The sequence below is a fragment of the Chlorocebus sabaeus genome, chromosome 25 (genome assembly GCF_047675955.1).
Source record: "Chlorocebus sabaeus isolate Y175 chromosome 25, mChlSab1.0.hap1, whole genome shotgun sequence".
In the NCBI taxonomy this organism is placed as follows: domain Eukaryota; kingdom Metazoa; phylum Chordata; class Mammalia; order Primates; family Cercopithecidae; genus Chlorocebus; species Chlorocebus sabaeus.
Window position 1 is genome coordinate 46868008 of NC_132928.1, and position 22865 is coordinate 46890872.

Here is a 22865-nt window from a genome sequence, read left to right on the forward strand (position 1 = left end):
CTACAGAATACAGAAGAAATTTAATTTCCAAAAACATAGAGCTTAAATCAATATACCGAACTTTTCTACTAACTAGTACTTCTCACAGGATAGGACTAAAACTCAAGCACAAACTTTTAAATTTGACTCAAACCTCTCATGGAGCCTTCTACCAAGTATATTTCTTTTTCACTATTACTGAAATAATGTGGTATTCTCCAAAACGTTTACATTAGAATCAATGATAAAACAAGTTGAGAAAGTTGTTACAATTGTTTTTTTCCTGCTAAATTTTCTAATCTGCTGTTCATTTACATCTTCAGATCTTTTGATTAAAAAGATATAATCTTAGGTTTTCTAGCAAATTCTGTATTGCTGGCTGGCTCAGTCTATATTTCCAGATAATTCATTTTTATACTATCATTTGTCCAACTCTCAAACACTACAAAGTAAGTCTTTCCTGTTTCTCCTAGGAAATCCCTCATTGCTCCCTGATTTAATACTCCGTCCACCTGATAATGTCATCTCCAGTCTCCTGTAGCTAAAGCTATAGCTGCTGTCTCTTAAACTTTATTGTATATACAGATCACTTGGGGATCTTGTTAAACTGTAGATTCTGATTCAGTAGATCTAGGGTGGGGCACGGGATTCTGCCTTTCTACCAGTTTCCCAGGTGCTGCAGCCTACTGAAAACACTTTGAGTAGCAAAACCTTATACAATAGTGTTGTCTCTAATCATGCCTGGCCTTTAAACATCATATTCTTTCTTCTTTTTCTTTTGACCTTTACGCCAGAAATAATTTAACTCGTGACAGAAAACAGCTTGTCACTGAACCTGGAATTTTTTGCAGTAAAATACATCAATTAATCCAAAGGCAGACATTAGAGTTTTTTAAAAAGTTTTCTGTAATGCTAATACACTGCATGTTATATTAACTCATTTTTTCTCTGCATTGACAACTTGCCCATAATGGAAATTCTTCATGAAATTCACTTACATCATCATCCTCACCACCATCTTCATCCTTATCCTTCTTCTTCTTGTCTTTTGGTGGAGGAACAAAGTGGGTCATCTGAATGCAGTCTTCCAGAAAATATTCTGCCAGGGACAATCCAGTCAGGTTAAGTACTATCAACTTACACAATGGGGCAGACTCAAATTCATTTGCTAATTTACAGCTCAAAACTACTTTAATATCCCCCTCCAGTCTGATTCTTCACAAATGCCAAAAAATTCCAGTAGCAATAACCTTATTTTCCTAATCAAATTCAGTGTTTCCCTCTCTTAGACACTGAAGGAGGGTGAGGTATCTTTTATACATGTTCCCACAGAGCCAGTTGGGGTATCCTCTGTGTATAACATTCAACCAAACATTTATCTATACACTTCCATTGTGTGGGAGTTATACATGAAAGAAGTAACTTCAATACAATATACCATAGTCCATCCTTCCTCTATCAGTAGGCACACACAAAACGGCTTCTAGTTAATCTGAAGAAGGATCTCAATGCAACGACTGGAAGATCTGTTGATCAATTATGCCCGAGATTCTCAGATGGCCCCAGAATGTCTTTATAATCGAAACATCCTCTATATCCAAGACTCCCAAAGTGTCATTCTCATCACGTAATATTTAAGGGCACATCTTATCAATATGACTTACTCCTCATGATGTTAAAACCTGATCACCTGTGGTACTGCCTGCCAAGTTTCTCTGCCGTAAAGTTATTCATTTTCCCTTCTTCCCACACTGTACTCTTTAGAAGTTATTAAACGCAGCCCACTCAAGGCTTAGGTAGTTCAGGCCCACTTGTTTGAAAAGTGGGGAGACCATTTACATACATTATTTAAAATTATTTTGTAAGAGACACTTGTCGCTATTCTTTTTATTAAACCACTTATTTAAATAGCAGTATAGACACATACGTATTTTATGTTTTGGTAAACTAATACCATGTTATTTTTTTTCCTCAAACTGTTCCAGCTTTGGCCATTGGGAGCTCTTTCAAGTTGGCTCCTGTGTCTCCTTATCCCCATCGTTATGGGCTTTTAGGTACTTCCTTATTTTAAGGGACAAGATGTTCCAGGCTCATTTTCATATATATTGTTTCATCCTAGAAGCAGCCATTTCTCTGGTTCCTTTAACTGGAGAAGGGCATTAAAAACAAAATCTGGATGTGGGGCATATCCCTATCTATTGGGTGTCACTGCTTCTACTCCCACTCAGCACACAGAGCTAGGAAAAAATGTGTATGTATACTAACACATGTATCCACATCTACCTGTAATTATTTCTGTATCTATCCACTTGTATCTCCATTTAGCTAAACACAGTTCATACCGATCTCCTTGAGTATAATCCAGTACCATATGGTTTGTTCTGGCAATCCCACTTATTCTTCTCTTTCTAGTAGTAAGAAACTGAGCTCCCACCACTTGCCATTCATTTACTTGTATGTCAATTCCAGTACACATATTCAGCGGCTTTAGAATTAACCTGCACCCCAGTGAATTACACTGGCTTAGCCATAACATCACTTCATATCTATCTACACTGTTTCTCTCTTATTTTCATGCCCTCAATTAGAATGTGCCATAATTCTTTTTATTCCCCCACAGCTACCAGATGACTCATCCTAGAAAACTGTGATAACAACTCCTAAAGATAGTAAGGAAGGCTGGGCGCAGTGGCTCTAGACTGTAATCCCAGCACTTTGGGAGGCTGAGGCAGGCTGACTGCCTGAATGCCTGAGTTCATAACTTTGAGACCAGCTTGGGCAACATGGTGAGACCTTGTCTCTACAAAATATACAGAAATTAGCCAGGCGTGGCGGTGTGCACCGGTAGTCCCAGGTACTCAGGAAGCTGAGATGGGAGATTGGTTGAGCCTGGGAGTCAGATGTTGCAGTGAGCCACTGCATCACTACACTCTAGTCTGGGCGACAGAGTGAGACCCTGTCTCAGAAAAACAAAAAGATACTCAATAACTCTCACTTATCAGAAACACATAACCTTGATATAAGTCCCTTAATCCTAATTCAAAATCTAGTTGCTCAGGCTCTAAAAAGGATTCTTAATTTGATCCTGGCTGCGTAAACTTTTAATAGTAATTCCCATAATTACCTATACACCACAGTGATTTCCCTTTGATCATACATTTTAATTTTTAAAAGTTTGGCTTCATAAGTAAAGGCCTGGAAACTTAGTGGATATGCAAACTACTCAAGTAGTAAATGAAACCTGGTCTCATTTCTCAGACTGTACAAAAATTACAGATAAGAAACTCCTCAAATATGCTATGATACATTTGATACTATAATTTGGTCTGTATTTTAAGTATTCTTTAAATCATACCTCCAGTCTCCAGGATTAAGAAAATACAAACCCTACTGTACAAAAGCCGTTCCTATACCGCCCCCACAATATTACCTTGAACTGGGTAAGTCCTCCCATAAACTTCAATGATGGGGCAATTGAAGAAATATTCACAGAACATGCTGGTATCAATAGTAGCAGACATAAGAACAATGCGAACTTCAGGATAAGCCTGAACCACATCACGCAGTACTACCAGAAGGAAGTCAGTCTATTAAAACACAAACAAAATGTTTGAAATTACATTAAGTTTATGCAACAAGCTACGCCTGAAAGAGTTATACAGCCACAAGACATCAATTAAATTCAGTTTCTTAGATGGCTCATAGAAGTGCAAGATAAAGGACCACAGTGGGTCCTTTATCAATTTTTAAGATATCAGTAACGATTTTTATTTTTTTTGAGACGGAGTCTCGCTCTGTTGCCCAGGCTGGAGTGCAGTGGTGCCATCTCCACTCACTGCAAGCTCCGCCTCCCAGGTTCAAGCCATTCTCCTGCCTCAGCCTCCCGTATAGCTGGGACTACAGGCGCCCGCCACCGCGCCCAGCTAATTTTTGTATTTTAGTAGAGACGGGGTTTCAACGTGTTAGCCAGGATGGTCTCGATCTCCTGACCTCGTGATCTGCCCGTCTCAGCCTCCCAAGGTGCTGGGATTACAGGCATGAGCCACCGCGCCCGGCCAGCAATTTTTAAGAACAGTTGTAAGCCTAACAGTTGTGGAGATTAGAAATGAGTGCTATTGGCCGGGCTCGGTGGCTCACACCTGTAATCCCAGCATTTTGGGAGGTCAAGGCAGGTGGATCATCTGAGGTCAGGAGTTTGAGACCAGCCTGACCAACATGGAGAAACCGTTTCTACTAAAAATACAAAACTAGCCCAGTGTGGTGGCACATGCCTGTAATCCCAGGTACTTGGGAGGTTGAGGCAGGATAATCACTTAAACCCGGGAAGGAGAGGCTGCGGTGAACCAAGCCATATTGGCCAGGCTGGTCTCCAACTCCTGGCCTCAAGTGATCCATCTGCCTCGGCCAACTGTATTTTTAAATTTTACTTACTTTATGGGAATGCATATTTTATGCTGTGTTGGGATTTCCTTTTTTACATACAACAGCATTGCTAAGAACTTAAGGAGACAATGCTTAACTATTTGTTGTGATCTAGACCTACACTTTCCTATTAGTCCCAACAAGATTATCTCCATGTTTATTAGCCAAATGTTTCCTCTTCTATAAATTGCCTGTATTTTTGCTCATTTTTCTACTAAGTTGTTTAAACTTTTCTTATTGATCTGTAAAAGCTGCTTATATATTCCTATACTAACATATTGGAATCTTCGAGCTTGTGGTTTTCCTTAAAGTATCTTCTGATTAAACAAATGACTTTAATTTTAATATAGAAGAAAACGCTGATCTTTATTTCAAGGTTAGTGCATTTCATGTTTTCAGCAATACTTTCAGAAGGTTTAAGACTATGCTACCCAATACAGTGGCATTAATCTGAATTGAGGTGTACTCTAAATGTAAAACACATACCAAATTTTGAAGACATCGTATGAAGAAAAAGAATGCAAAATATCTCAAATGTAACTTTTAAAATTAACTGCGTGTTGTAAATATTTTAGATATTCTGGGTTAAATATGTTTAATTTCACCTTTTTAAACATATTAGAAAAATTTAAATTATGTGGCTTACATATTTCTTTTGGACAGTACTGTCTAGACGCTTATTTATATTTTTGTATTTTCTACTTCAGTGTTTGAAAAACTCACGTCAACATATTTAAAGTTCTCAATCTATATGGAGTTGATTTTTGTACTTAGTTATGAGGTAGGGAACCGATTTCAACTACTTTGAAATAAACATTAGTTTCCAGTTCCATTTACTTAATTGCTTATTCCCTTTCTCACTGATCTGACATGCCACCACCGTCTCCTAACAACGTTGCATGTAACATACAACATACAATGTGCTTTTGTGCCCTGCCTTATCCCATTTGTCAACTCATGTACCTCACTGTCTCGATTATTTTAGCTGCAAAACAAGTCTTGTTATCTGGAAGGAAAGATTCTCCATTCTGCTCTTCTTTAGAAGTACTGGTTATTTGTGGCCATAAATCTATCTTTTTAAGTATTTATAATCACCTCATCAAGTTATATGGAAAACCTTGCTGGGATTTTAATTAGAATTGCATTCAAAATGTGAATCAACTTGAAAATAACTGATATGCTATTAAATCCTTCTATATATAAACATGGTCTTTTCTTTTTCAGTGTTCTGTAATAAAACTTATTTTTCTTGTAGAGATCTTGCATGTTTTTGTTGTTTATTCTTAGGTACTGAAAACTTTGACTACTGCACTGATATTTTTCTTTTTTTTTAGTTTTATTCTAGCTATTTGTGTAAGTATAAAAAATGCAACTGCCTTTTATCCAGCCATACTGTTAAATTGTATTATTTGTAGTAATTGGTATATAAGTGCACTTGGGTGTTCTATGTCAGGTGACAGAACTAGGTAAGATTCTTGAAAGAGAATGTGAAAAGCTTCTGCAGGCGGGGCACGGTGGCTCACACCTGTAAATCCCAGCACTTTGGGAGGCCGAGGCAGGCGGATCACCTGAGGTCAGGAGTTCGAGTCCAGCTTGGACATGGTGAAACCCCGTCTCTACTAAAAATACAAAAATTAGCCAGGTGTGGTGGTAGGCGCCTACAATCCCAGCTACTCGTAGGCTGAGGCAGAACTGCTTGAACTCGGGGGTGGAGGTTGCAGTGAGCTGAGATGCAGCAACTTTACTCTAGCCTGTGCAGAAGAGTGAAACTCCAAGACAAGACTGGACCAGATTGGACAAGACCGGACCAAACCAGACAAGACTGGGCTGAACCAGATAAGACTGGTTAGGACTGGACTGAACTGGAAATGACCAGACAAGACTGGTCAAGACCAGACCAAACTGGACAGGACTGGATTGGACAAGGTTTCACTGTGAATAGTACACAGACCTCGAGAGACCCATTCACCTCAGCCTCCCAAAGTGCTAGGATTACAGGCGTGAGTCACCTGGCCTGGCCCAGACTTACTTACATCCTAAGTCTTTTAAGCTGACCAAAACCACTTACTGTTTTACAAAAATACCAAGGACAATCCATGACATTATTCCAGGGTTTGGAATAATTTAAACCCTAAGAACATAGCTACATTAACCCATCTTATTTGCTTTAGCTTAGTTTTGCCAAAACTCAAGATGTTTAACAAAAACAGATAAAAAAGTGAGAAGAGAAATTTTTAAGAAATGCTTTGAGGTCAGGAGGGTGGATCACCTGAGGTTAGGAGTTTGAGACCAGCCTGGCCAACATGGTGAAATCCTATCTCTACTAAAAATACAAAAAATTAGCCAGGCCTGGTGGCAGGCACCTGTAATCCCAGGTACTTCAGAGGCTGAGGCAAGGAGAATCACTTAAACCTGGGAGGCAGAGGTTGCAGCAAGCCGAGATCGCACCATTGCACTCTAGCCCTCTAGCCTGGGTAGTAAGGGTGAGACTCTGCCTCCAAAAAAAAAAAAAAAAGTTACAGATTATCATAAGATCTAAAATCCAAATCCTTTTATTAACCTTATTTTAAATTTTATTAAATAGAAAGTACATCAAATAATGTCACATTTCAAGCATAACAGTTAAATTTTTTTGACTGTTATGCTTGAAATTGGGAAATTCCCAATCCCTGGACACTACTGATTTGTCACCACAGATCAGATTTGCTTTTTTCTAAAATTTCATATGCATAAAATTATATGGTAAGTATTCTTATCTCCAGCTTATTTCTTTTAGAATGTTTTAAAATTTATCTATACTGATGGCCAATCAGTACTTGATTTCTTTTTGTTGCTGAGTACTATTCAATTTTATGACTTGTGATATTATGAAATATATATTTGGTCTTTGACCCCCTTTCCTGGTATATAACTCCTAAAATACTTAGAAACTCTGAAGTTATGTCTTGTGTTTGCTAATGATTGACTGAACGTATGGCTGATAGCCCCTGGGTAACTTCAGGATGGGGGATGGGAGAAGAAAAAAAAAGAAGAAATGCTTTGAGTCACAGTTGACAGTTTATATAAGCATGCTGCCCATGCACTGAAATCTTAGAAAGACACTATATTACTTGGCTTGGATATTGTTTCATATCACTTAATTGCATAGCAAGTTGATTTTACACAGGTTTTGCCAAGGACCAGAAGAGGGGTTGGAAATAAATTCTAGTTTCTTCCTAATTTTGGCATGATTCTCATTAACATCTGAAAAGATCAGAGCTGAAAGCATCTAAAAAGACTCTTAATTATAGGCTAGGTACAATGGCTCATGCCTGTAATCCCAGCATTTTGGGAGGCTAAGGCAGGTGGGATCACCTGAGGTCAGGAGTTCGATACCAGCCTGACCATCATGATGAAACCCTGTCTCGACTGAAAATACCAAAATCAATCAGGCATGGTGTCCCAGCTACTCAGGTGGCTGAGGTAGAATTGCCTGAATGCGGGAGGCGGAGGTTGCTGTGAGCTGAGATCGTGCCACTGCACTCCAGCCTGGGTGACAGAGTGAGAATCTGTCTCAAAAAACAAACAAACAAACAAACAAACAAAAAAAAAACCCTTATAAAATCTATCATAAACTTCCAATTCAAGGAAAAACGAATCATAAAAATTCCATCAGCTATTTAGTCATAAATCATTAGTTCAATTGCTGAATTATGCCAGCTATTACTGCAGTTATACTTTACGATGTAGGTCTTCACCTCCAGAATGCTTTGTGTAAAGTTTAATACAGAAAAAAAAAAAAAAAAAAAAAAAAAAAAAAAAAAAAAAAAAAAGATTGAAGAATCTCGCTAAAAAAGGATTTTCAACATCTTAGTGATTGAAGTTCATGGTTTTGATAATGATAAAAACGGGGGAAATAAAGCAAAGACATTCTACTGATTTCTGTTAGAAATAGCAGAATTAGTACCTTATTGTACCTCTCAAGTTACTTACATTAATGTCTCTTTCATGTATTTCATCTACAATTACATGACTGATTCCTCGAATGCCTGCTTCTAATTTTCTTAGGAGCACACCTTGAAAAGAAAAACAAGCAACAAACTATAGAAAAGTTCAAAGAAGCAAATCTCTGAACAATTATATTTCAACTAGGATACCCCAGCATCATTTTAGAAAACAATCACATTTACACTTAAAACTATTAAAAAGTGATAATGTACTATGAAATAATAGTTTTTTTCAATGATTTTATGATTTCATTTTCTCTAAGCTACAAGATCTAATGGGTATATTATACTTTCCATGAAGGAAAAAACTGCCAAGTTTTATTTAAACGAGAAATCTGAGACTGGCTCATTATTTCTTTCCAGTCATTCTGTTTTGCTATCAAGTTTTCTTCACTAACACCACAATATGGACCTCAAATGAAAGATCAAAATACATTACTGACCTACAGTACAAAACATTATACTGGCATGAGGACGAGGAAGTATAGACTCAAATCGAACACTGTAGCCACAGCTTTTTCCAGGCTCTTCTCCTCTTTCAAATGCAACTCGCTCTGCCACAGACACTGCACTGATTCTTCTGGGCTGAGACAGAAAAAAAGTAAAGCGACTTAACAACTACAAAGTTAGATACACTTATTAGCATTTTTGGATTATTGTAGTAATCCAGCTGAATAATTAACAGAAACAATAAATGTACAAAAAATACTATTTGATTCTGTGGCAGACTAACTTAAATGTTGTTTTTCATTTTGTATATAAAATGATTCTACAACTTGTCATTTTCTCCAACTCTTAAATAGTATTCAAAGTGATTTTCCAGTAACAGGGCACAGCATACGTAGGGGGGTTTGCTTTTGTAACTGATTGCCACACTAAAAACACAGTTTTAAAAAATTATTTAACTGAGACCTATGGGAATCAAGAAGGTGAACAATTTGCCATATGTACTGTGACCACCTTCTGCTCAGTTAACTCAGCAAACAAACATTCAATGCACTTTTGCATCAGGTGCCAGAGAAGGTGCTAGAGATAGGAAACTGAAATCACTGTTTTTGATGAGGTCACACAGCAGGAAAAACTGACTGTGTATTGCTATGTCCAACAATCAATCTGCAAAACTCTAAGCGGAATGCTATAGATTAAGTGTTGGATCTTTTTATGAAAACTCTTCTGAAGTATTCCATGTCTTCTAAGTACAAAAACAATCTTTACTTGGTGGATACTATCAGGACATGCCTAATGTATAGCTACGGAGGTACACGAAGATTTATATACTGCATGCTTTTAAGTTGCCTTGGGTTTGATTCTGTCTAAAAGTTCCTGATGACAGGCTAGATTTCAGTTCCTTGCTTGAGAAAACTTTTTCCGAGTTTCATACTTACTTAAGTACCTATTTGATATCTCACGTTAGGACATGACTAGGAAACCAGAGGCTGATGTAATATTTAATATAAAACATGATTTTAATTTCTATTCTAACACAAGAGTTAATTAGGGTATGAAGCTAGTAACATGTAAAAGAATACTATCACCGGGCTCATATTTATCCTGCCCATAAAGATAGAAGAATGAAAGCTACTTTGTTGAACACACTGTGTAGAATTTTGGTAGCTTTTACCGATCACTATCTTCTTTGTACTAAACAATCCTTTCAATAATCTTATTTAGCAATGGATAAGGATTTTTCCAGCTATTTCACCATTTTCTTGAATTTCTCTATATTTCATAGAAATTACCGAAGTTCTGAAGGTTCAACTCCTGTAAGTCAGATCAGCTGTTTAAATATCAACACATCAAATATACGTACTTTCATCCAGAGATTTAGTGAGAACAAAATGAGATACACAGTGCTCTGCACCTCAGTTACCCTGAAAAATAGTGTTACATGAAAGTATGAGCTCTGTATCTTTCCATCAAAAGAGTCCTACATACTTGAGTCAAGGAATGTGAAAATGATATTTCACTAAAGGTATAAAATGTAACCACCAAGTTTTCTGCGTACTTTCAAAAAGTTGCTTGCATTCTACAACCTATCATCCCCCTTTTCTACTACTGTCTTTCCTATAGTTTTTCTTCTTTTTCTCTCTTCTAACACTTCCACTAACAGCTAGCTTCCAGAAAGACTTAAAATATTAGGATATTTGACTCTTCTGAGGTGTTGTGTTCACAGGCTACTGGTTCTCAGAGATGGCTTTGCCACCTTGGGGTTATTTTCAAGTCTACGATCCTTGTGGTTTCCAAATTACTCCTAAACTGAATATGCGCAGGAGATGGCCTGTTTTTCAAGCAGTTATCTATTTTAGTTCTTAACTACCTACAAAACACAAACATCTTAAATCCCAAGGAAGCCACGATAGAGGTTTTAAATACTAGCACAGGAGGTGCCTGTATTACCACATATTACTAATTACAAGAAGTGCCTGTAAACCATGATCAGAAGCACTTTTTGCTAAATTTGTAAGTATGACTAGAACATTAATTTCAAGACAACTATTCCAACAGCAAAGAAATAAATGACTCCGCAATCTCTTTCCCGTATTTTGTATGCCTCTCTGATTTACCAACTTCCAGTTTCCTCAACAGACCTTGACTTAAACAAACAACATTTAAAATACATATTAAAAAGAGAAATTTTTCATCCCTCGTTGATTTGACTAGAAATCTGTAATTTTTCTTGAGGGGAGTGTGGCAAAATGCTTAAAAGTTAAAATATGCATACCCTCTGACCCAACAACTCTATGTCTAGGAATTTAATCCAATTAAAGAGTATACAAGTATGTTCATCCCAGCATACATATGAAAATATCAGAAACCATCTTTAAGCCTGGTGCAGTAGATAGCCAGTGAATTCCAACATTTTGGGAGGCCAAGGCAGGAGGAATGCTGGAGGCAATGAGTTCAAGACCAGCCTGGGCAACACAGTGAGACATCATCTTTACAAAAATAAACATCAGCTAGGTCTGGTGACAGAGGCCTCTAGTCCCAGCTACTCCAGAGTCTGAGGCTGCCAGGTTGCTCCACCCAGGAGTTTGAGGTTGCAGTAAGCAATGATGGTGTGTCCCTGCAATCCCAACAGAGTAAGACCCTGTCTCTCAAGAAACAAAAAATTACTCCCAGGTTCAAGCAATCCTCCCACCTCAGCCTCCAAAGTACTTGGGACTACACTGGGGAGCCATCACGCCTAATTAATTTTTGTATTTTTTGTAGAGATGGAATTTCACCATGTTGCCCAGGCTGGTCTTAAACTCTTGCACTCAAATAATCCAACTGTCTTGAACTCTCAAAGTGCTGTAATTACAGGTGTGAGTCACCAAGCCTGGCCTGGATTTTTAAAAAATTATTCTATTCTTAAAATTTCCCCAAGGTGTATGTATTACTCTTGTAGTACACAAAAAGCAATAAAAAAATTCTAATTATTAATTCTTAGCTCATTAGAAATATTCACAGGACAGGCATTTTTTGTGGGATGACAATGCTTAACCTGAGAGTATCAATGAATATTTAAACACTTCTCAGACTGCATGCCACCTTACAGCGTATAAAGATGCTCTCCTTATCCCTTAAATAATCTATTGCTTTTCCCATGATCTTCTGTGCTTCAATAATTATTTTATATATTCTGCCACAGTGAATAAATACAAGGCATGGCTCATAGGTAAAACAAGTTCTATCTATACCTGCAGGGCCACTTCTATTATAAGAATATACACATATTCTATATTCCTCAAATATAAATAAGAATCAAGAACAAAGAGACATCTAGAAATCATATTTATGTAACATAACAGTAAAAACCAGGGTGGCATATGCCTTATTTATGCTTCAGAATACTAGTAAAATCTTTTCCTGCTGCACTCTAGTAGATTAAAAACACAAGCTCAAAGAGGTGATTTTGCCTAAGGACACATAAATGACTTAAGACTTCAAATTTTCTTTACTCCCAATATAATCCTTTTTCCAATTACTTTACCTTTTATTATTTTAACTATGTTACACTTGGATTACTAAATATGCTAAAAATAAAACAGGAATTGACAAAAGTGAGACTAGTTAGTACCACTGATGAAAGCAAAAGGTATTTTTCCAACAGAAAGTTGGAAGAATAGTTCCAACTGTCCTCCAGATATGTGCTTTTCTTTTAATTTTCATTGCATGTATCTGCTTATCTCATTTTCTCTTTAGAATTTTACTACTCTTGCCTGGAGTCCAGCCATAGTAGTAGGTAATTCCAAGTGCTAACCTCTTCCTCACACTTCTGACTGGTTTAACTGAAGTAGCGCTAATAATACGTACTAAGCACTCACTGAAATGTCTATGTACCAGGTACTGGGTAACACTTTCTATACCACAAGAGGTTGGAGATATCTCCCAAATTGTTATTTTGTAGTATTCTAGAATCCATACCTTTGATGTACACCTCTTGCCATTTACCCACAACTGCAGCAATTTCTTCCATCTTTCAGAACTGAAGTTCTAAAAGGTCCCAACTGTGCTCTTTTTCACATTTGAACGTTAAATACACAGTAATGTGGCTAAGCTGCCACAAAATGTCAAGATTCCTAATGCACTAGATACTACAAAATGTACCAGGCTTCATCACCTCTATCTTCTAAGGTTCTGAGTTTATTTTGTATAAAAAACAGCTCACATCCTGAAATGATGGTACTATGGAGTAAGTACAGGACTGATAAAATCACATTAATTTAATATGCTTGATTTATATCCTACAATTAAAATTCGTCTCTTTCAAACAACTTTAAAGGTAGAAGATAACTATTTCCTACTTAAAATTTTCTGCATATAGCCCACAGGTTTTAAGTGGCTTGAGCACGGATAGACTGAAGGAGAGAATTCACTGAGTTTGGTTGAGAATTTACACTAAGGCTGATGTCATGGTTTGAGCTACTCATTCTGTTATACTCCAGTCCGTAACTCTAAACTTGTGCTCTGTGAACTGAGATAATACACTTAAAATCAGGAACATAAAAAAACTTTCTAATACTTAACTGATGACTTCATGTGGTTTCCTATAGATGGCTACAAGTGTAAGATAAGGGAAAAATGATTCAACAGTGGTATTACTGCAAAAATAACTACTGCTATCTCAGACTGTGCCAACAGTACAGTATATTAAAAACAAAAATAAAAAACTGTATTCTATAATAACCAATCAGCACGCCCAGGCCTACTTTTCATATTATAGGTAGGTGCTGATGAATCTGAATGCGTTTAACTAAATCTTAGACCTACCGTACCTTCATGGCTGAACTATAAATGTTTAGTTGAGACTTTCAAACTATGTACATATTAGGACACAATATAGGTTTTTAAAATTTTCAAGACTTGTTACAGTTCAGAGGTATGAGACTGACTTTGGGACAAACACTAGGACAAAAACATAAGTCACAGAATGTAGATGCAATATGACAGTAATTCACCCCAAATCAGAAGACACAGGTTTGCTAATACATTTCCATGCCACTGAACATTTTAAAAGACAGTGAGACAAAGCACTTCTCACTTGGGCAGGAATTTTTACTCTATTTATGACATGCAGACAACTTGAGACGCCTGTCTTCAGCTCGCCTGTTAAATTCTGCACTTCTTTCTGCTATATGCTGGAACTGCTTTTGAGATTAGAAATGGAGAGTGGTAGGAGAGGGGACAGGCGGGCAAGAGCAGAGCAGAGCTGAGCTCAAGGCTTCCCTTCTGTAAAACTGCACACTCTTGAACAATGTTCTTCTTGAAAGATGAATTGAGAATAAGAATTTTTATTGGAGTGTGATGATATCTGGGGCTCGGGCCTTCACTGTAAGTCAAAAAATCCATAGCCAGTTTTAGGGGTGAGTCGGGAAATCAAAGAAAATTTTGTGAACAAGAAAGCTAGGAATCCTTTCCCAGAAAAACGTGAATTTATCATATTTTTTTCAAGGCTAAGATATCATAAGCCTTAGGATGCCAACGTGATTCCTTCAGCAATTTTTTTCAGGTGAAAACCCAATTCTCATATAAAACATACATATTAATTATAAAAATGCATCTCAATTTCAGAAATGTTAAAAAGCTTCAGATATATGCTTTATACATGCAAATGTAAATGAACATGCACTTTTTGTTATTTCAAAGTTCGTAACTCTCCTCTGAAAATTGATTATGTTTCCCAGATTAAGCAACATTAACCCACTGGGGGAAAAAAAAATTCTAAGTCAAGATGTAAGCCTACCTGAGAGGTAGTACCTGGCTATTTGCAATGCTCTCCCACCAAGTGCCTGAAGTACAGGGTAGAGCCAACGGAACTGCTTTAACCTGAGAACAGCTAATCAGTTCTTCCCTAAGTACTGGGACAAACTCGCAGGCACTGCTCATTGCTGGTAAGGTAATACAGTGTTAGTTAAAAGGAAGAATCCTAAAAGGCAGATTGGTTGGTTTTTTAATCCTAGTTCTACCTCTTTCTGTATTAACCGTGGGCATTTTACCTTCTTTGTGACTTAATTTACTGAAAGACAAATACTATGTGAAATAGTACTTACATCTTAGGGTCATTACGAACTTCGATTGAGTTTTTTCTTAAAAGCTACTGCTTAAAATAGAACATGGCATAAGTTAACCATTACCTGTTTTACTGGTTTTTATTCAATATCAAGGTGGTAAGACAGAGATGATAAAGATTTGGATGAACATTAGGACAAAGAATTCTTAATCTTGACAGTCTGATTCTAGGCCCAGAGACTCCCTTTAGCCCAGATAAAAAGAATCCCTCATAGTCCAGTTCTGCTTACTAGTGTAGCATACTAGAAATTAGAAAAAGACTTAAGTTCTTTTTATGGTTTGTTGTTTTTTTTTTAAATTTAATTTCAAGGGCACAACACTAACTCTCATAACCTTATATAATCACAAAAAGTAGTTAAAGAAAGAATTAGAAATAGTCTGGTCTCCAGGTATTTCATGGTTGGTCTACTACTTACCTGAGTTACTACAATGTTACACTCTGCTGCTCGGTCATTCTGGATAAAGTCATCTAGAATGAACTGGGGAACCTGTGTGGTTTTCCCACACCCAGTAGCACCTCTAATAATGACAACTGAATTTTGACTGATTGCTTCCAGAATTTCACTTTCAAATTTCTTCACAGGCAGTAACTCTCTCTCCTGCAAGATCTGCATTAGAAAAGTCACACTTTAGTCAAATTTCTACCAACACATTAGAAGCAACTGTCTTGATCCTTCAAAAAACTTCCATCTCTAGAGGTCGGCAGCAGTGGCTCACGCCTGCAATCCCAGCACTTTGGGAGGCTGAGGATCATGAGGTCAGGAGTTCGAGACCAGTCTTGCCAACATGGTGAAACCCCATCTCTACTAAAAATACAAAAATTAGCCAGCTGTGGTGGCGCGCGCCTGTAATCCCACCTACTCGGGAGACTGAGGCAGAACGGCTTGAACCCAGGAGGCGGAGGGTACAGCGAGTCGAGATCATGCCACTGTACTCCAGCCTGGGCAACTGAGTGAGACTTTGTCTCGAGAAAACAAACAAACAAACAAACAAAAAAACCAAACTTCCATCTCTTTTTTAGATTTCCATTGGCTTAGTGATAAAATGTTTTTTTTTTTTTTTTCCAAAAAAATTTCTCTAATAGAACTTCTTTCCACTAAACTTCTGAAGAAAGTATCTTTTGGTGTTGTCCAAAAACTAAATTTTCTCATTGTCCCTGAACATCGCACATGCACTCCTTCTAACATTTTAATTTTTTATTTGGAAAACACAAAGACAAACAACAACAAAAAACCCAACAACAAAAGGAGTTACTGCCCTGAATCTCTCCAGTTTTATTAAATTACATTAAGAAGTGAAATTATCTCCCAGGCCCTCAACTCACAGCAACTAACTTCTGGGGTAACTAGGATTAAGCAGTTTGGTACATATCTTTTCATGTGCCCTCCTAAAAAGGGCAAAATGTATTATTCTTTGACTTTTTACCCAAACCTAGAATGTTCTGAAGCTCTGGGCACTATATGTCTAAATAATTCAGACTTACTGCTTGCAAATCATGATCCTGTTCCAACTGGTACATCAATTCATTCTTGAGGTCCATGCTTATTTGCTCTGGAGTAGCCTGTAAAACAAAAAGCCAACATGGTCAAACAAAAGCATGTAATTCGGCTTCAAAATAAATCCATTTTTTACTTAAGACATACTAATGAAGTATAGTCAAGAGTAAAACACAAGAGTCTCATCTCAAAAACAATATTGCACTCACAAAAGCCAGAGGCCCCTCATCAATGTTGCTACTAGTCCAAGGATTCCAGTTGGATTGTGGAGGTGACCAAGGAACCACACCCACTTGGTTTTGTCGCTGAGATGGTTCAAAGTGAGCCAATTTGCCAATGTTGAGTGCAACTGGCACAGAAGGATCTTCAGGCTTTTAAAAAAGAAGAAAAAAAAAAAAATGACTTGCTTGTCTACTGAGTGTTTTACGCAAATGTGAACTAAATAGCTTTATGCTTACCGGGGGCAAAATCTCAAGGTTTAGCTCTTGAATGATGTTTTGCAGTTGATGCTCTAAATCTTGAGAGAGGTTTACTTTGTAAGGCTCCACCTACGGAAAAAGGATCACACATAACAACACTACTCAAATCTACTACAATGGGGCTAAGACTATACAGTCAACACTAAGTCTACAATATTCCTAAACCAACAGTCAGTTCCCTTTAGTGTAGGAACTACTTCAATGGTTATTTACTCACTGCCTATTATGAACATTATGCCAGACACAGAGATGATTAGCAGGACCATTTTCATTCCCTGAGGTAAGATTCCTTGAAATTAAACTTCTTTAGCCAAATACTAAACAAGAGCTAAATTGAATCTTACACTATCTCACAAGTCTATTAAATCTAAAGACTCACTGTCTCTCCTTCCTTCTTCTTTGTAAGTCCGGAGTAAGCTTCAACCACTCCAAGATGGTAGAGTTGTCTGACAAGTGACAGGGCACAGGATTGTGCTGCCAGTTTCTTATTTGATCCATGTTCTCGTGCAAAAATCCCTGTAATGTAAGGTCAGGATTATCAGAAAGAAATCACCTAAGTGAAGAAACATCACAAGAAACTATGGGTTTATGTACACAAGAAGCTCTCAAATACAGTGTATGCCATGGGTTCTAGCTAAACAAAAGAAATTGCCCAACAGCTTAGCAACTAAATAACCAACTGTTTTGGTTACAGGCCGATACTAGGACTCATACAAATCAATATTATGAAAGCAAATAACCTATTTCAACAAAGTTGTCACTGTTAAGATCATCAGGCATTAAAATAGGGGAAGAAAACATAGTTTGAAAAGACAAAGAGTAAAAAATAAACCAGCAAAAGTAATTGGGTCCAGAGTGGTTAACTAGACCAGGATTTGGGAAACTTTTTCCATAAAGGGTCAAATAATAAATATTTTAGGCTTTGCAGGCCATATAGTCTCTTGTCACAACTACTCAACTCTGCCTTTAATGTGTGAAAGCAGTTACTGACAACAGAGTTTGACAAACCACAGGCCTGGGAATGGCTTTACGTTTTTCAGGAGTTGTAAAAATAAAACGAAAATAACAATGTGTGACCTGTGAAGTCTAAAATATGAGTGTAGCTATGTTACACAATAAAACAGTTCTTATAAAAACAGGCAGTACGTTGGATTTGGCCAGAGGGATATAGTTTGCTGACTTCAGCATTAAACTAAAGCTAAGTTACTCATATCCTTAAAGAAAATATTAATAGAAAGTTTCCTCTCCTCCAGTATCATTCAGCTTTAGGAGAGATGAATATAAAGCAAAGGGGTACAAAGATATCTTTCTGCCTAACTAGCCAAATTAACCTTGATAAGTGAGCTGATATAAGTTAGCCTGCCTTTATCCTCTCTCCCTTAGTATTACCCATCCACACAAAATAACTCATTTTATATATAAAAATGAAAAAATGTTTTAAGGCCAGGCGCAGTGGCTCACCCCTGTAATCCCAGCACTTTGGGAGGCTGAGGCAGGCGGATCAAAAGGTCAGGAGATCGAGACCATCTGGCTAACATGATGAAACCCTGTCCCTACTAAAAAATACAAAATAATTAGCTGGGCGTGGTGACTGGCGCCTGTAGTACCAGCTACTGGGGAGGCTGAGGCAGGAGAATGGGGTGAACCCGGGAGGTGGAGCTTGCAGTGAACCGAGATCACACCACTGCACTCTAGCCTGGGCAACAGAGCAAGACTCCATTTCAAAAAAAAAAAGTTTAAGGCCGGGCGCGGTGGCTCACACCTGTAATCCCAGCACTTTGGGAGGCCGAGATGGGCGGATCACAAGGTCAGGAGATCGAGACCATCCTGGCGAACACGGTGAAACCCCGTCTCTACTAAAAAATACAAAAAACTAGCCAGGCGAGGTGGCAGGCGCCTGTAGTCCCAGCTACTCGGGAGGCTGAGGCAGGAGAATGGCGTAAACCTGGGAGGCGGAGCTTGTAGTGAGCCGAGTTCGTGCCACTGCACTCCAGCCTGGGCGACAGAGCAAAGACTCCGTCTCAAAAAAAAAAAAAAAAAAAAAGTTTAAAATTCCTTGACGCTGGCAGACTCCTAATCATCTCACTGTGTCTTACCTTTGAAATACTACACTAACATGGTCTGTTTTCACATGCAAGCTGGGAGACTTTGCCTCTAATTTATAATTACTAATATTCTAAAATATACCCTAGATGCTATCTTATATCATGTGCTCTTTCAATAATACAGCTTCTGTATATGTGGCTCAAGACTTAAATGTGAAGATTCCTTCTCTATACAAAGACTTGGAATATTGGGTAACAGTAACACTTACTTCTGCCCAGCTGCTTGATATAAATGGTCATTTCTGCAATAAAGCTCCTGTAACAACATATACAAGCAAGGTTAGAAATTTCACTGTTAGAAACTGGCAAATCCAGGTCTCCCAAGTCAGGCAGGCTTTCCAACTGCTTAGGCAAATCACAGAAAAAAAAAAAATTACCAACATTTATTTCTGCCCAACCCTAGAACAAATGAAGTATATAAACTTCATATAATATACAACATGGCATAACACAACTATAATCAAAGTTGATGAGCCAATTGTTCATGAAAGGAAAACGTTAGGGTATTAGATTTTATATTTACTTACTCTTATTCCAAAGGCTGGAGTCTCAAGAGCTACAACACATTCCATGAAAAGGAATTTTCCGCTTAGCTTGGAGCCAAGAAATAAAGCAGGCCCCAAATGTTTTACATTACAGTTATTTCATATTATTGTAAGATTCCTTTGCATAGGCCACTCATTAATGACTGCGATCTATTAAGCTAATATACGCAAACACACATGCACATACACTTTGTGCATAATCAATGGCTCCTGAGGCAGAGTTCTCACATCTGCCTGCAGTTGGAAGCAGCCCTGGATGACAAAGAACTTAGCCTATTTTTATCACATTTATTTAAATCAGGTCCTGGAGAATAAAACACATGTTGTAACATTACATCTAAAACTGCTAGCAGAATCTAAAAAATGAATTTAGGTTTTAGTAAGGGAAAAACTGCCCTTTGAAAACTATGCATTCTGGTCCCTTCACTGCTCAGATACATTCTAACCTAGACTTGGTGGTGTGAATAAAAGGCTGGGTGAGGCTTAAGAAAAAAATAAATGTTAAGACTCCTTCCTATACCTCGTGTGAACTGACCTTCAGGCACAGCGGCTTCAGGGGTCAAAGGCCACTGGCTTTCAGGGGAACAACATCCACCCTTTCATTAATGACATCGATGCCAGTATGTTTCTCAGCCAGGCTTAAAGTCAGCACTCAATCTCATTCTCCTCCACCTAGGGGGAACAGCGACACCAGAAATCAGTTTACAATAGTTTCCCATGTGATTGCTTAGTTCAGCCTAAGCAGCAGCACATGTGTGTATGAACACAGACCTCTGGTGTTGCTGTCTGTTATGCCTTTAAATAAAAGGACATACAAAGAGCAATGCTGTCCTGGCTCCCCCAATTGTCTGTGCCTCCCACATTGTCTTTTCCTGAATTCTTCACTGCTTTGTATCAGAAATCTATGGTAAGATACTGATAACAAAAAATGTCTGCAACGATGAGCTTCAGGCACACTTAGGTATCTTATTGTTCTTAAAGTCACCAAGTGCTACCAAGCCCAATCCGTTCAGAAAGACAAAATATGAAAGAAAACAAATCATCAACAAATGTATCACTCTTTTGCAACCTGAGGGTTTTAAAAGGCTGACACCAGAAATATTTGAGAATTCAGGATTGAACAAAACAGTGGGAGGAAGGGGGAACCATGCTCTAAATATCATTTTGATCAGTGACAAAATTTTGTATTAATAATAATTATTTCAGGGTCGCTAGATGCATCCAAGGGAGAACACTTTGATTTTCGATAAAAATATTTTTTAATATATTTGGATAATTTATTTCATAAGTACGGACAGCAAACTGAATCATTCAAAAAGGTTTCCATTACAACCTCCCCTCCCTTCTAATAAAAATACATCGCTCCCCAGAAAAGTCTAATCCATATGAGCCTTCCTGGGAGTAATAATTACTACACCCTGGAATGCTCTCAGGAAGAACAGCAAGCAGGCTGAGAAACATACTGTTAAAACGACCTCCCTTTATATTCAGTTTTATACATTTAACAGTAAAAAAGTACACCCCACATACGAAGACCAAGGCTGTTCCTTTTCGACCTTACTTAGATAAGCCCTTAAATTTCAACAGGACTCCTAAGAAAGCTGGCAGTTTTCAAGGCTTAAGTGAAATGTGGATGTAGATGCAATACGATGTACTTCTGGGACTCAAAACTTAAGTATCTAACCTGACCCATTAAAGAAATCGTCACGGCCTCTAACAATACCAAGGTGAAAAAAATCACCACCTTTGGCTGGTTTTTAAATCAACTAGGGACAAACTAGCACTTGTGGTTATGACTTTTGCCTCTCAGATTCAAATGAGCATCTCAAATGTCTAGCATGACAAAAAGCAGATTTATGCTGAACTTCTAACACAGCTAAAATTCACACTCGTGAAAACCATGGAAACTGCACAATACATATCAGTAATTATTCTTGGGCAAATCAACGTATCTTTTAATAACTCACTTCTAATCCACACAATTAACCAATGTACAAAAACAGATTATATTCAACAGTGAATATCCAAAACCACCTTAACTTACTACAGAAGGAAAAGAACGAAACAAGCAAACCTGTTGTGATCAGGACCCACTTGGGTGTACTTATATTCTCCTTGGATCTTTTCTTTCTGAAAATACTGGTTTAGACGAGCTTTAGCGTTTTCCAAGGTCCAGTTTCCATGAAGCCCAGCATTTAAATCCACTTCTTCTGATTCTAGAGTCTGCAGAATCAATGATAAATTTGGCTGCATTAAGTTTAGTTATACACACTTAAGACCCAGAATTTTTAATACCGTCTTTGTACTATCCTTCATAATGCAAAAGCTGTTTTGATAGTTTATAATCCTAGTCAAAAACTGAACCAGAATTAGTTTCTACTGCATCTAAAGGCCCTATTATATAAACAAGCTATTGGTTAATACATTGCGCTTAAATTCTTCCTAAAAAAAAAAAAAAGACAACTTCTTTGTGCTTGTTTTAACACTCTGAATTTTTCCACTAAATGTATTCAGAGTCTTTAGTAGTAAAAAAAGACATTTTTTACTCTAAGTGCTCATAAAATAAGGTCCCCTGACATAATTACATTTCCTATAAAGTTGAAGAGGAAACCTTTTTATTATTGCCAAGAAAAAATACTTTTTCCTCCATAGGCAATGTGAATAACAAGAGTAAATGGGTAGTTTAGCTTTATGATGACTTGTGCTAATAAGCAGTCTTGAATAACCTCTCAAAAAATGCACCCAATTACTAACTTGTTAATATCCTAAGCCTTGCTGTTAACTAAGTCCCAAATCACATTCTCAGAGATGTAACCTAGGGTGCTGGCCTTACCGCTTGCACTTCTTGTTCTTCCTTTCTTGAGTAGTAATCCTTCAAGTTGGCTCCTCGGTCCCATGTGGGCCCAGGAACACCATAGCCAGAGGCCCCTACCTCAGAATTATTTTCTGTTAAAAGAAAAAAAAATGTTCTCTTAATGAGTCGTAACTGTAGAAAAATCCTAAATACATTAAATAATTATCCTAATTTATGGCTGGGCATGGTGGCTTACACCTGTAATCCCAGCACTTCTGGAGGCTGAGGAGAGTGGATCACTTGTGGTCAGGAGTTTGAGACCAGCCTGGCCAAAATAGTGAAACCCCGTCTCTACTAAAAACACAAAAATTAGCCGGGCATGGTGGCATGTGCCTGTAATCACAGCTACTAAAGAGGCTGAAGTGAGAGAACCACTTGAACTGGGAGGCAGAGGTTGCAGTGAGCCAAGACTGCACCACTGCACTCCATTCTGGGTGACAGAGCAAC

General features: G+C 37.8%; 1 protein-coding gene across 2 annotated transcripts in view; it reads right to left on the reverse strand.

Annotated features, from left to right (window-relative positions):
• Positions 1–22865, reverse strand: part of DHX9 (DExH-box helicase 9) — a 48168-nt gene that overhangs the window by 10700 nt on the left and 14603 nt on the right. Inside the window, exons 5-16 of one of the 2 annotated variants that reach the window (XM_007989248.3) lie at positions 22398–22510; positions 21639–21787; positions 19229–19275; positions 17294–17430; positions 16894–16983; positions 16645–16806; positions 16423–16500; positions 15356–15547; positions 8831–8972; positions 8374–8456; positions 3410–3566; positions 978–1078 (exon numbers count right to left, since the gene is read on the reverse strand). In XM_007989248.3, the coding sequence (XP_007987439.1) occupies positions 978–1078; positions 3410–3566; positions 8374–8456; positions 8831–8972; positions 15356–15547; positions 16423–16500; positions 16645–16806; positions 16894–16983; positions 17294–17430; positions 19229–19275; positions 21639–21787; positions 22398–22510 (1451 nt within the window). Of the gene's footprint in view, positions 1–977; positions 1079–3409; positions 3567–8373; positions 8457–8830; positions 8973–15355; positions 15548–16422; positions 16501–16644; positions 16807–16893; positions 16984–17293; positions 17431–19228; positions 19276–20099; positions 20208–21638; positions 21788–22397; positions 22511–22865 lie in introns of those variants that run through there. The other variant, XM_073011695.1, reaches the window with a different exon arrangement.